Source organism: Loxodonta africana, chromosome 10 (assembly GCF_030014295.1).
Source record: "Loxodonta africana isolate mLoxAfr1 chromosome 10, mLoxAfr1.hap2, whole genome shotgun sequence".
NCBI classification, from domain to species: Eukaryota; Metazoa; Chordata; class Mammalia; order Proboscidea; family Elephantidae; genus Loxodonta; species Loxodonta africana.
Window position 1 is genome coordinate 81,151,085 of NC_087351.1, and position 13,607 is coordinate 81,164,691.

The 13,607-nt window shown below is 40.1% G+C and overlaps 1 protein-coding gene across 3 annotated transcripts in view; it reads right to left on the minus strand.

Moving 5' to 3' along the window:
• DCAF5 (DDB1 and CUL4 associated factor 5) overlaps nt 1-13,607 on the minus strand; it is a 104,646-nt gene that overhangs the window by 60,698 nt on the left and 30,341 nt on the right. For all 3 annotated transcript variants that reach the window (XM_064292633.1, XM_064292632.1, XM_064292634.1), the window contains exons 2-5: nt 8,145-8,288; nt 6,429-6,465; nt 5,195-5,334; nt 3,337-3,466 (exon numbers count right to left, since the gene is read on the minus strand). In XM_064292633.1, coding sequence (XP_064148703.1) covers nt 3,337-3,466; nt 5,195-5,334; nt 6,429-6,465; nt 8,145-8,256 — 419 coding nt within the window. In that variant the 5' untranslated portion in view covers nt 8,257-8,288. The remainder of the gene's footprint in view (nt 1-3,336; nt 3,467-5,194; nt 5,335-6,428; nt 6,466-8,144; nt 8,289-13,607) is intronic.

The window sequence follows — 13,607 nt, forward strand, 5'->3', positions numbered from 1 at the left end:
TGTATGGTAGTTCTATTTCTAACTGTTTAAGATAACGCCAGATGGATTTCCACAGTGGTTGTACCATTTTACAATCTTTGGAGGGCAATTTGACAATTTTTTCCAAAAATTTAAATACATATACCCTTTGATGCAGCAATTCCCTACAAATATTTTTGCAAAAGTAGGCCAAGATAGATGTGCAACCAGGATTAATCCACCATTGTTTAAAATGGCCCAAAAAATGGAAACAAGGTATCCTGGTTGCTGCGTACATTGTATAAATGAAATACCATGAAGTCATTAAAAAAAAATGAGCTTTTGGTGAGGACATGAAGAAAATGGAACACTCGTACATTGCTGGCGGGAATTAAAATGGTGGAGCCAGTGCAGAAAACCACTGTGGCGATTTCTAAAAAAGTTAAATACAGAATTACCACATGACCTAGCAATTCCACTCATAGGTGGAATTATACCCAAAAGAATTGAAAGCAGCAGCTCAAACAGACACATGCACACCAGCATTATTCACAGTAGCCAAAAGGTAGGAAAAACCTAATAGCCCATCAAGAATGATAAGAAGAATGGATCAACCAAATGGGGTACATACATACAATAGAATATTATTCAGCTATTAAGAGAAATGAAGTTCAGATACCTGCCATTCATCACACGAATGAACCTTAAAAACATTATGCTAAGTGAAATAAGTCAGATACAAAGAATCAAATATAGGATGTGTCTTAGTTATCTAGTGCTGCTATAACAGAAATATCACAAGCAGATGGCTTTAACAAAGAAAAATTTTTTCTCTCACAGTCTAGGTGGATAGAAGTCTGAATCCAGGGTGCCAGCTCCGGCAAAAGCTTTTTCTGTCAGCTGTGGGGGAAGGTTCTTGTCATCAATCTTCCCCTGGTCAAGGAGCGTCTCAGCACAGGGACCCCAGGTCCAAAGGACACACTATGCTCCTGGTGTTTTTGTCATGGTGGTATGAGGTCCGCCTGTCTCTCTGCTCACTTATCTCTTTATATCTTAAAAGAGATTGATTTAAGACACAACCTAATCCTGTAGATTGAGTCCTGCCTCATTAATATAACTATGGCTAACCCCACCTCATCAACATCACAGAGGTAGGATTTACAACACATAGGAAAATCACATCAGATGACAAAATGGTGGACAATCACACGATACTGGCAATCATGGCCTAGCCAAATTGATACACACATTTTGGGGGGACACAATTCAATCTGTAACAGGATGATACCACTTTTATGAAATATCTAGAATAAGCAAATCCATCAAAACGAAAGATCAGAGGTTATCAGGGGCAGGGGAAAGGGTCAACGGAGAGTTGCAGGGGCTGGGGGGAGGGTGGAGAATGAGCTATACCTGTAAGTGCTGACATAAAAAGAGCTCCAAAACATATTATTAATTGAGAAAAGAGGTTGAGGACAGTGCGTATTATTACATGGTTCCTTCAGTCTAAATTTTTTAAAGGATACATATACATGCCAGAGTATGCATTAACTTACGTTCTGGAATGATACATAACAAACTGTGGACTGGTTACTTTTGTAGAGAGTGACTAGAGACTGGGCAGGAGAAGACTCAGTGACATATAAACATTTAAAGAACATATGTAAAACAGGTAACCCAGAGATGGGATTATGTGCAATTTTTGTTTTCTTATACACTTTTCTGCACAAAAGACCTAAATCTAATAAATGTTATTATAAAAAACACAACAATAATCAACCCTTAGAATTTTTAAAAAAGAAAGAAACCACGTTTAGTGAGAAGACAAGTAGTAAGGGGAACAGGACATAAGTACAATGCACAGCAGGAAACTGGTGGAGGAGGTTGGGGGAGAAAGAAGCGAATTAAAACAAGTACATACACCTTTTCTCTCAACACCCGGCTGACATCACAAATTACTCAAGCTTTCCACTGGGGATGAATAGCTCAGCGCCCCACTCCACTTGCCAGCTATTCATTACAGTAAGTATGGAAGATGGCAAGTTGGGAGGAGACAGCTAGAATAGTTAGTCCGAATTCTGGCTTTCGTAATATGGGTGAGCCAGAACTGTTGTTCCTACGGAGCCTGAAGTGGCAGAGAACGCAAGCTGAACACAGGAGATGTCTTCCTGGCAGAGAGCAACAAGCCTCCCTAAACACACAGTACAAAGGCACAATAGGGGTCCTGCCACTACACACATGCCAGCAGCATAGAAAAGCAAGAGCCAGGTATGTATGCAACAGAGAGAGCAGGAAAAATCTGTTGCCCTGTGGAGCCTCAGGGAGCCCTGCTCACCACCAGGGGTACCCCTCTGGGCAACAAAGATCTGCTGTAATAGAACCAACTCTCTCTGCCTACCCCATGGAGAGAATTAGCTAGGATTAAAAATCATCAAGGAAGATAATCCTCTGTACTTAACTGCCCTTTTCATCTGAGGCCCATGAAATAAATCATAACCTGGTTTAGTTTCCATGATATTTTTCTACAGTGTTGCTTTACAAAGTAAGAAATTACCTCCCACGTAGAATTCCCAGAGGAGCTAGCAATGCATGTAAGTCTAAAAGCAAGGCCAGCTGTATACACAGGTGCCATAAAAGGTGGTCTCTCCCCCATCAGATTTAAGGAGCATATAAAAAAAAAACCTCCTACTCTTCTCCTCTCCCCACATTTCTCTTAATGAAGCCTGAAATTCCCCCATTAGTGATTCGAACCATCGGTTCAGGATTGTCCTAAGTGTACTCTTTTACCAGTGCAATCAGAAGGGGAAACACGTTAGGTTCCTAACACCGTACTGCAGTAGTTCATAACCTTTTGTTGTTGTCTTCACTGGTCCTCTGGAGTAAACAAACCCCATCTCAGAAAAATGCGCTTATGTGAATACACAATAAAATTTCCATACAATGTTAGGGGTGTGCATCCTCCCAAAGCCCATCTAGGTACCCCCTCCAGCCTGGGTAGCTAACCCCTGGCTCAGTGTCAGTGAGTTGGACGGATTTTTCCTCGCTGGCAGGAACTCCTGTGCATCTGGTGCACACTGGGCCTAAAGCAGGGAGGCAGTACTAAAGAGAAGTGCTTACCACTTCATAAATTTGCCTAGAATTGACCCTGCTTAGAGTCCAGATCACAGTTTATGATTCTTCAGCTAGGACTGTGGATTTCTCACACTGTCTGCCTCCTGGAAACATGGCTCCCCTGGCTTCAGAGACATGGTACTTGTTAGGAGACGCCCAATTGAGAGTGACTGCCAAACACGTCTCACAACCCTTGTGGGCTGATCACATTATCTGAGAGATGAGGTGGAGAAAGGTTTTTACACCTTGTGAATAAAGCTGGCTCACCTCTGAGGTTTTCGAATATCCCAGAGTCCTACTCCTTCCTTTGAATTGGCTGTGGCCAGTAGCCGGGGCTCCACAGGGTTAAACATGACACTATGAAAGGCTGATGGATAGTTGGCCAGGCAGAAGGGCTCTGTGAGAAAGAGAAATGATGATCAGTTCATTCCAGTGCCTGGCCCAGTGGCAAGCAGACAAGCAGGAATGTGAAGGTGAATAGGAACACACCCTTTAATAACACTCCAATGGGCTGGAACCCCAAAGTAGCATATTATCCCAGTAGCCGTTACTCACAAGGTCCCCACAAGTCCTTGTGCACACTTTCTGCTCACAGAAGGCCTGAAAACAGCAGCTTAAAAACATTTAACCAAATCTTAAACTATTAATACTCAGAAGTATATACAACACCTATTCAGATGCTGTGACAAAACACAATGGCACTGTAACTGGGGAAGTAAGCTGTTTTATAGTAAGTAAAATTGAATTCCACATCAGCTGAAAAAATTCACTGCCAATTACTAGTAGGATTGTTATACCTTTAATCCAAATGTGTTGGTTTTAGAAATTAAAAGTTTTAAAACTACACACAGGTTTAATGAGAAGTATTGCAAAACAATAGTGCAGTTTTTCCATCTGGTTCACGCTGATTCCTAAATTGAAAAGGGGTACAAGTGAAGAAAACGGCCTCAGTCAAGAACTTTATGATTTCATTCCCAGCAGTGGAATACTTAAAAAAAAAAAAAAAATACACCTAACCCATGAACTTCTCTTGCATTCCACCAGCTCCTAATTAACTTCACCTAGAAACCCGTAGCGCTGCATATATCAGCAGGCTCCAAATGAGGAAGGAATCACTTTGCTATTTAGGAAGGCACACTCCTGTGGAGCCTGTTAGAAGTAACAGACAGAAAGCACTTCCCAGTCTATGATTTCCGTAATGTAATCCTGCACAGGCTTCCAGGCAGGTGATATACTCGGTCATCTCAGCCATCACGCAGTTCAGACAAAGAGAATTTCACCTCCCAAGCACACAGTGACTCAACCACAGGGCAGCTTGCCACTGCCTTGCCTGCCTGATCCTAAGAACAAGCTTCTCTTAGAGCCTGAACCTCAGTGATGAGCACAGCCCAGTGTATTAAATGTCTGGAATACAGAACAATAAAAAGACCCAGACCACAGTAATAGGACAGACAATGAAGGCAGGACAGTAACTCTATGTGTACAGGCGTGATCATTACAAAGCTGTGCCAAGGGTGGGGGGCAGCAGTGGCACACCAGAAGGTGGTGCTGGAGGAAAGGGCCTTTGAGGACAGACAATTACAGATAGAAATTTCTCTACAGGAAATGAAATGAGCATTGCATGAAGAACTCTGGAGAAAACAGAACAAGTCCTTCATTTTATACTTCAGAGACACATTTAGAGGAGGAACTCACATAGATAATCCCCCTTAACCAGAGTGTATTTGCCATCATTTTAAGATCCAATACACAGTCAGGTGAGGTTCTATGGTTCTTTCAGCCAAATAACAAGCCTGAGACTAGGATGCAAGAAAGTATGTAACACCCCCATTCTAGGTAAACAACCAAGCTGTGCATGTCAGCACCACGCACAGTGCTGGCCCTTGGTGGTTGCTCTCGACAACAAGGCACCACATCTGCTCCACTGGGACCACTGAACACCAAGCTACTGATAGGATTGTAGAGATTCACTCGGGAATGGGACCTCCAAGGATACACATCTATGCTGCACGCAACAGTTTCACATTTCTGCTCCCAGATCACTCAGGTCACAAACTGCATCTGCAATGAACTTGACATGAAATTCTCCATCGCAGTCAAACAGCCTTTTGCACTGTGATCCTACCTCCATGGGGAGACTCTCGGATGTCCCAGATGAGAACCCGGCCATCATCTGAAGAGCTGGCAAAAATGTTGTCATTCACTGGGCTCACCGACAAGCCATATACTGCATCTTCATGGGCAAACACATCTAGGGTCTCGCTGCTGAGAAACAGAGAACAAGAGAGAGGCACACAGGCACACACATACACACAACCATTGTGCAGAGTCCCACCCTCTGGTATCCAGGGTGGGGATCTCCTTTGTTTTTATGAGAAAATCAATCTCGCTAAACTTGAAGGACATTATAGTACATATTGGCCTTTTCCTAAAAGGCAGATGGTTCAACTTTCAGCTTAAAAACAAACAAAAAATGGTACTATTAAAGACACTTTTTATACATTTCATAATAAGTTTGCTTTTTGCATGAAATAAGCATATTTAAAGGTGACTCCATAGATGAGTTTCATGCTTTCATTTATTACAGAATGTGTCTGTGCGCAGATTTGGGAGTGCTGCTTGATTTCTGGAAAGCTTTAAAGCAACCAGGTCTGATGTTAGCAAGCGTGGGAATCTGATGCCAAAAGAGGGCCCTCCTGGCAGCCTGGCATGGTGATTAGGAGCATGGCTCTGAGACCAAATTGCCTAGGTTCAGATCCCAGCACCATTTGACCTTAAAGTGACTCAACACCTCTGTGTCTCAGTTTCCCCACGTGTACTGGAGATCATAATAGTGTCATCTCATAAAATTATGAGGGTTAAATGGATTCATTCATACAGAACACTTTCAACAGTTCCTGGCACATAATAAGAACTCAATAAATTTTAGCTATTATTATTAGTATGTTCCCTTCCCTTCTAACATCTCTCTTTAAATTTTCACCTGAAAACTATGATTTCATACCAACTTTGCAAATATAAAACCAAACCAAACCTGTTGCTGTTGAGTTGATTCCGACTCATGGCGACCCTATAAGACAGAGTGGAACTGCCCAATAGGATTTCCAAGGAGCGGCTGGTAGATTCGAGCCGCCAACATTTTGGTTAGCAGCCAAGCTCTTAACTACTGTGCCACCAGGGCTCCTTTGCAAAAATATATATTTTTAAATCAAAACATTATTTCAAAACTATTTTTCAGAAAGACAGCTGGTTTCACGTTATTTTTTTCAAGAAACAAAAACCACTTGGCCTAAACGGATATTTGCCTCTCTATATGAAAAACAGAGTCAGTCACCTTCACACACCAACAATCTATTTACCTTTCAACATCATGGAGGATAACTTGCTCATCATTTCCTATAAAGGAAAAAAAACAGGCATTTAGTCATTCCTGCGAAGATGTTTCCCAACCACATTACAATTTAGTATTTTAAAATTTTCAGGGAAAAAAATATGAACAAAGTTAATTTAGCACAAATAAGGAGAGTTAACTAGAAAAAGATTTATTACAATAATCTAAGGAACATAGTACTTTATTTTATAGAGTCTTTCTTTAAAAACTTAATAGCAACTAGGTATAACGTAATAACCATCCCAAAATGTACTATTCAGTGGATGGTGTGAAAAAACCTTGGCCACTGAGAAAAAGGATGAATGACTATGGGCAAATAAACAATCCACCAGGTTACTGAGTTTTCTGTTGTTGTTATTGTTTTTAGAAAAATACTCATTAGCTGTGAGACCTGAAATAAGCTCTCTAGCTTTTTCTATGCCTCACTTTTTTTTTTTTAATTAATTTTTATTGTGCTTTAAGTGAAAGTTTACAAATCAGGTCAGTCTCTCATACAAAAATTTACATACACCTTGCTATACACTCCTAATTGCTCTCCCTCTGATGAGATAGCACAGTACTTCCCTCCACTCTTTCTCCTCGTGTCCCATTCGGGTAGCTTCTGTATGCCTCACTTTTTTTTAATCTGTAAAGTCTAATAGCTGTATCATTTACAACAGGGCCAAGCACTTAATAAGCCCCCCCAATAAAAGTTACCTACTACTCATATCCTCATCATTATCTCCTCCTGAAGATCTCGCTCTCTCTTTATTTTTAAGGGTTTAAATTCAGGTCTTTTAATTCTTTTTTTTTTTTTTTTAGGGGTTTATATTCAGGTCTTTTAATCCTTTTCTTTCAGTTCAGTATTTTTTATTAAAATTTATTTATTTTGTTGTTGTTGAGAATATACACAGCAAAACATACATTAATTCAACAGTCTCTATATGCACAATTCAGTGACACTGATTACATTCTTCAAGTTGTACAACCATCCTCACCCTCCTTTACCCAGCTGTTCCTCCCCCATTAACGTAAACTCACTGCCCCCTAAGATTCCTGAGTTGCTGCTGTCACTTTGATCCCATATAGATAGTTCTTAGAAGAGCATAATGCTCAAGACAGACATTCTTTACTAGTTAAGCTAAACTATTGTTTGGTTTTAAGAAGACTTCTGGGGATATTTTTGGTTTAAGGTTTAAAGATTATCTCAGGGCAATAGTTTTAAAGGTTCATAGAGCCTCCATGGCTCCAGAAAGTCTGGAGTCCATGAGAATGTGAAATTCTGTTCTGCACTTCCCCCCTCCTTAAGATCTCTTAAAACATTAAAATTTGATAGTTGTGATTACAAATGATGGGGAAGTTTTTACCCATAATTCTTTTTTCTTTAAATCCACAATTTTTTTCTCTTGCATTTCTCATTTCATCAAAGAGCTCAAGAACACTATATTCATAATGTGTAGTCCCGACTTCACACAGTTTACATAGTCAAAAAATAAAAACTTGAATGTGGGAGGGGAGGATGGGGAGGAAGGAAGAAGACTACCCTAAGACATGTGTCTAAACTGCGGTAAGGCAGAGAAGACAAGCTATGGGAAACCACAGCTCAGTGAGATAAAGGGGAAAAAAAGGAGTGCTCTTAACTCTCTTTTCTATAAAGTTCTGGCCACAGTGGATTTTCCAAGGTGGAAATTTCCCTTCCTCTCACCTCCAGAGAATATTTTGGTATTCCCACTGTTGAAAGCCAGGCAAAAAATGTTGGAATGATGCTCTCCTTTCAGCTGTATGGGCTTGACTCTGGAGTGGATGGCTTGTTCCATGTGCCACAGCAGGACCCGACGATCGTCTCCTCCTGGAGAGGGGAACAAGAACCCAGGGTTAAAACAGCTGACATTTCAAGGCCGACACTTGGTTTTGCCAGCCTTGAATCCCATTCTTTCCAAAACTGCACCTCCCCAACCCCATGAGATTCTGACTGGGTATATAAACCCAGGGCTCTTCCTCTTAGCCACCAGTAGGCACATGACCTCTAGGCCGCACAAGCACCTGCTCCCAGGAATCTGAATCTTGAACAGACATATACAGAAAAGGAAAGAGGTAAGCACTGATATCAAGAGCTTCACCAAAACCACCCTGCTCCTGTCTTTCCAGGGGCTCAGGTGTTTAAATATTTCCCTTGCTACCCAGAATCTTTCCACTAAAATCCTTTTTTTGCCTAAGGGAAACTGAGTTGGTTTCTATTGCTTGCAACCAAAGAACTCTAAAGTAATACTTCACTTCTAGCATACTAGTTTTCAAAGCACTCTCCTTGATGTAATCTCGCTGACAATGGGATACTGCACAAATGACAACTAGGAAGTTGCGTGGCTCTCACAGTAGCAGGACTAGACAGAATCTGGCTCCTGTAAAGCTCCTCCCTGCTCCTTCCTCTGAATAACTCTCAATAGTCCAGATTAAGTGAACAACATTAAACTACACAAGCCAGCTCCTAGGAAATGAGAATATATATGCTGTACAAATCTTTACACTTGCAGATGGATTAAAAATGTCTAAAAGCATGAACGCCAGACCAGTAACCATAGTTAGTACTTCTAGAAAACAAGGTTAGAAGAGAGATGAGGACAGAATTGGGCCGGCGGGGGAGGGGGGTACTTTTACTTTATATATTTAGCACTGTTTGATTTTTTATAACAAGTCTATATTATATTCCTTTTCTAATAAAAATGTATGTTAAAACTGCAGCAAACAGTTAGCAAATCATAGCAAGCTCTGTACCCCTGCCTCGGCTCCTCCATTCAATTCAAAATACAACAGTCACAAAGTATAGCCAATCCATACAATAGCATACCATGCAGCCATTAAATTGGTGAACCTGTAAGAGCTAACTTGGGAAAGATGTCCAGAGATCTCTTTGTTAAAGGCGAAGATGAGGTGTAAGACAGTATGCATACCAACCTGGGCCTCTGGGAAGGCAAGAGCAGGGTGGCTTTAGAGGTCTCAGATTTTTACAACACAAGGATATTCCCTCTCACCACTCCTATTCAACATCATACTGAAGTCCTAGCTAAGGCAATAGGAGAGAGAGAGAGAAAAAAAAAAAAAGTATATAGACTGTGAAGGAAGAGATAAAACTGTTTTCACTCACAGGTGATATGACTGTCTATATAGTAAATTCCAAACTTCTCAAACTAATAAGCAATTATACCAAGGTTGCAGGATACAAGGTTAATATATAAAAGTCAACTGCTTTCCTATATACTAGCAATGAACAATTGGAATTTGAAATTAAAAACGTAACACCATTTACATTAGTAGCACCCCTCCCAAAAAGAAAATGGCTAGACATAAATCTAAATATGTACAAGATCTATACGAGGAAAACTTCAAACTCTGATAAAAGAAATCAAAGATCTAAATAATGGAGAGCTATTCCATGTTCATGGATAGGAAGACTTAATATTATCAATTCTTCCCAACATGATCTATAGATTCAATGCAATCCCAATCAAAATCCCAGCAAGTTATTTTGTGGATGTCAACAAACTGATCAATAAACTGGAAAGACAGAAGACCCAAAAGAGCCAACACAATATTGAAGAATGACAAAGCTGGAGGACCGATACTACTCAACTTCAAGACTTACTATAAAGCTACAGTGATGAAGACAGCATTGTGCTGGCAAAAGAATAGACAAATAGGTCAATGAAACAGAATAGAGAGCCCAGGAACAGACCTACACAAATATAGTCAGCTGATCTTTAACAAAGAAGCAAAGGCAGTGCAATGAAGAAAGGATAGTCTTTTCAACAAATGGTACTGGAACAACTGGCCATCACATGCAAAAAGCATTAATCTAGGCGCAGACTTTACACCTTTCACAAAAAGTGACTGTCTTAGTTATCTAGTGCTGCTATAACAGAAATGCCACAAGTGGATGGCTTTAACAAACAGAAATCGATTCTCTCTAGAAATCTGAATTGAGCACACCAGCTTTAGGGGAAGGGTTTCTCTCTTTGTTGGCTCTGGGGAAAGGTTCCTGTCTCTTCGGCTTCTATTCTTTGGCTCCTCGGTAGTCTTCATGTAGCATGGCACTTCTCTTCCATCTCTGCTCTGCTCACTTGTTTAATCTTTTTATATCTCAAAAAAGATTGATTCAAAATACACCCTATACTAATCCTGCCTCATTAACATAACAAACCCAACCCATTCCCAAGTAGGGTTATAACTACAGGCAAAAAGGTTAGGATTTACAACACATATTCTGGGGAACACAATTCAATCTATAACAGTAACTGAAAATGGGTCACAGACCTAAATGTTAAACACAAAACTTATACAACTTCTAGAAGATAACACAGGAGAAAATCTAGGTGACCTTGGATTTGGCAATGTATAAAAGAAAAAAAATTGATAAATTGGCTTCATTAAAATTAAATTTTCTACTCTGCAAAAGACATTGTTAGGAGAATAAACATTTGCAAAACTTATCTAATAGAAGACTTGTATCCAAGAAATACAAAGAACTCTTAAAACTAAACAATAAGAAAACAAGCAACCCAGTCATTCAGTGATAAAAAGAAATGAGCTATCAAGCTATGAAAAGACACGAAAAATCTTAAATGCATGCTGCTGTTAAAGAAGCCAGTCTGAAAAAGTTAAATACTTTACGATTCCAACCATATGACATTCTGGAAAAAGCAAACTATAGAGATGGTAAACAAATCCGTGGCTGCCAGAGGTAGAGGGAAGGAGAGAAGGGATGAACAGATGAAGCACAGGACATTTTAATGGTAGTGAAACTATTCTGCACGATACTACAATGGTGGCTACACGATACCGTGCATTTGTCAAAACCCATAAAACTGTACAACAGAGGGTAAACCCTAATGTAAACAATGGACTTTATTTTAGTTAATAATAATGTATCAACACTGGTCTATCATGGCAACAACCGTACCAGATGAATGAAAGATGTTAATAATGGGAGAAACCGCAGAGGAGGGGGAAGAAGGGATATACAGGAACTCTTCACTTCCATGCAGTTTTTCTGTACGCCTAAAGCTAAAAAAAAAAAAAAAAATTTTTTTTTTTTCCTAAAGCTGCTCTAAAAAATAAAGTGCATTTAAAAAAGAAAGAAAAGAAAGCTCCTATAACAGCAGGGGTCTTCTCAGTTTTGTTCAGTGAGGAATCCCTGGCACCTAAGTGTCCCAAGAACAGGCACAAATGCATCTGCCTACACTTGCATATCTATGCTTGTGTTTGTATACCCAGATGGCTAAAAAAGTTGTTTACAGTGGACACTACCCACAGGTCAGGGCTGTTGGGAGACTTTTGTTTTAATTTTTACTTTATACGTTCTCATAATTTCTTGACTTTTTGATATAAACATATTTTATTTCATAATAAAATTTAATAGAAGACAGGAAAATCAAAAGGGAAGATGATGCTCTGCATTCCTCAAGCTGAAAGAACTGAAGAAAAAATTCAAGCCATCGAAGGATTCTACGGGGGCAAATACTAAACGATGCAGGAAACATCAAAAGAAGATGGAAGGAATATGCAGAGTCGCTGTACCGAAAAGAATTGGTTGACATTCAACCATTTCAGGAGGTAGCATATGATCAAGAACCAATGGTACTGAAGGAAAAGGTCCAAGCTGCAAGGAAAACACTGGTGAAAAACAAGGCTCCAGGAACTGATGGAATATCAACTGAGATGTTTTAACAAAGGGACACAGCACTGGAAGTGCTCACTCATTTACACCAAGAAATTTGGAAGACAGCTACCTGGCCAACCAGCTGGAAGGTATCCATATTTGTACCCATTCCAAAGAAAAGTGATCCAAAAGAATGCAGAAATTATTAAACAATATCATTAATTTCACAAACAAGTAAATTTTGCTGAAAATCAAAAGCAGTTGCAGCAGTATATTAACAGGGAACTGCCAGAAATTCAAGCCAGATTCAGAAGAGGACATGGAACAAGGGATATCATTGCTTCTGTCAGATGGATCGTGGCTGGAAGCAGAAAATACCAGAAAGATGTTCACCTGTGTTTTATTGACTTTGCAAAGGCATCCAACTATGTGGATCATAACAAATTATGGATAATGTTGCAAAGAATGGGAATTCCAAAATACTTAATTGTGCTCATGTGGAACCTGTACTTAGACCAAGAGGCAGTTGTTTGAACACTACAAGGGGATACTGTGTGGTTTAAAGTTAGGAAAGGCGTGTGTCAGGGTTGTATCCTTTCACCATACTTATTCAATCTGTATGCTGAGCAAATAATTGAAGAAGCTAGACTACATGAAGAAGAACATGGCATCAGGATTGGAGGAAAACTCATTAACAGGCTGCAATATGCGATGACAAAACCTTGCCTGCTGAAGGTGAAGCGGACTTGAAGCACTTACTAATGAAGATCAAACACCACCGCCTTCAGTATGGATTGCACCTCAACATAAAGAAAACAAAAATTCTCACAGCTAGACCAATAAGCAACATCATAATAAACGGAGAAATGATTGAAGTTGTCAAGGATTTCATTTTACTTGGATCCACAATCAACGCCCATGGAAGCAGCAGTCTAGAAATCAAAAGATTCATTGCATTGGGCAAGTCTGCTGCAAAAGACCTCTTTAAAGTGTGAAAAAGCAAACAGGTCACTTTAAGGACTAAGATGTGCCTGACAGAAGCCATGATGTTTTCAATTGCCTCATATGCATGTGAAAGCTGGACAGTGAATAAGGAAGACCAAAGAAGAATTGATGCCTTTGAATTATAGTGTTGGCGAAGAATACTGAATATACCAGGACTACCAGAAGAACAAACAAATCTGTCCTGGAGGAAGTACAGTGCTCACTGGAAGTGAGGATGATGAGACTTTGCCTCACATTCTTTGGACACGTTATGAGGAAAGATCAGTCCCGGAAAAAGGACATTATGCTTGGTAGATTAGAAGGTCAGTGAAAAGGAGACAGACCCTCAACAAGACAGACTGACACAGAAGCTGCAAAAATGGGCTCAAGCATACACGACTCTGAGGATGGTGCAGGACGGGGCAGTGTTTCATTCTGTTGTACACAGGGTCGCTACAAGTTGGAATCGACTTGACGGCACCTAGCAACCGAACAACATAGTAGCCAAATCACACTTAATTCTCCTTCCCC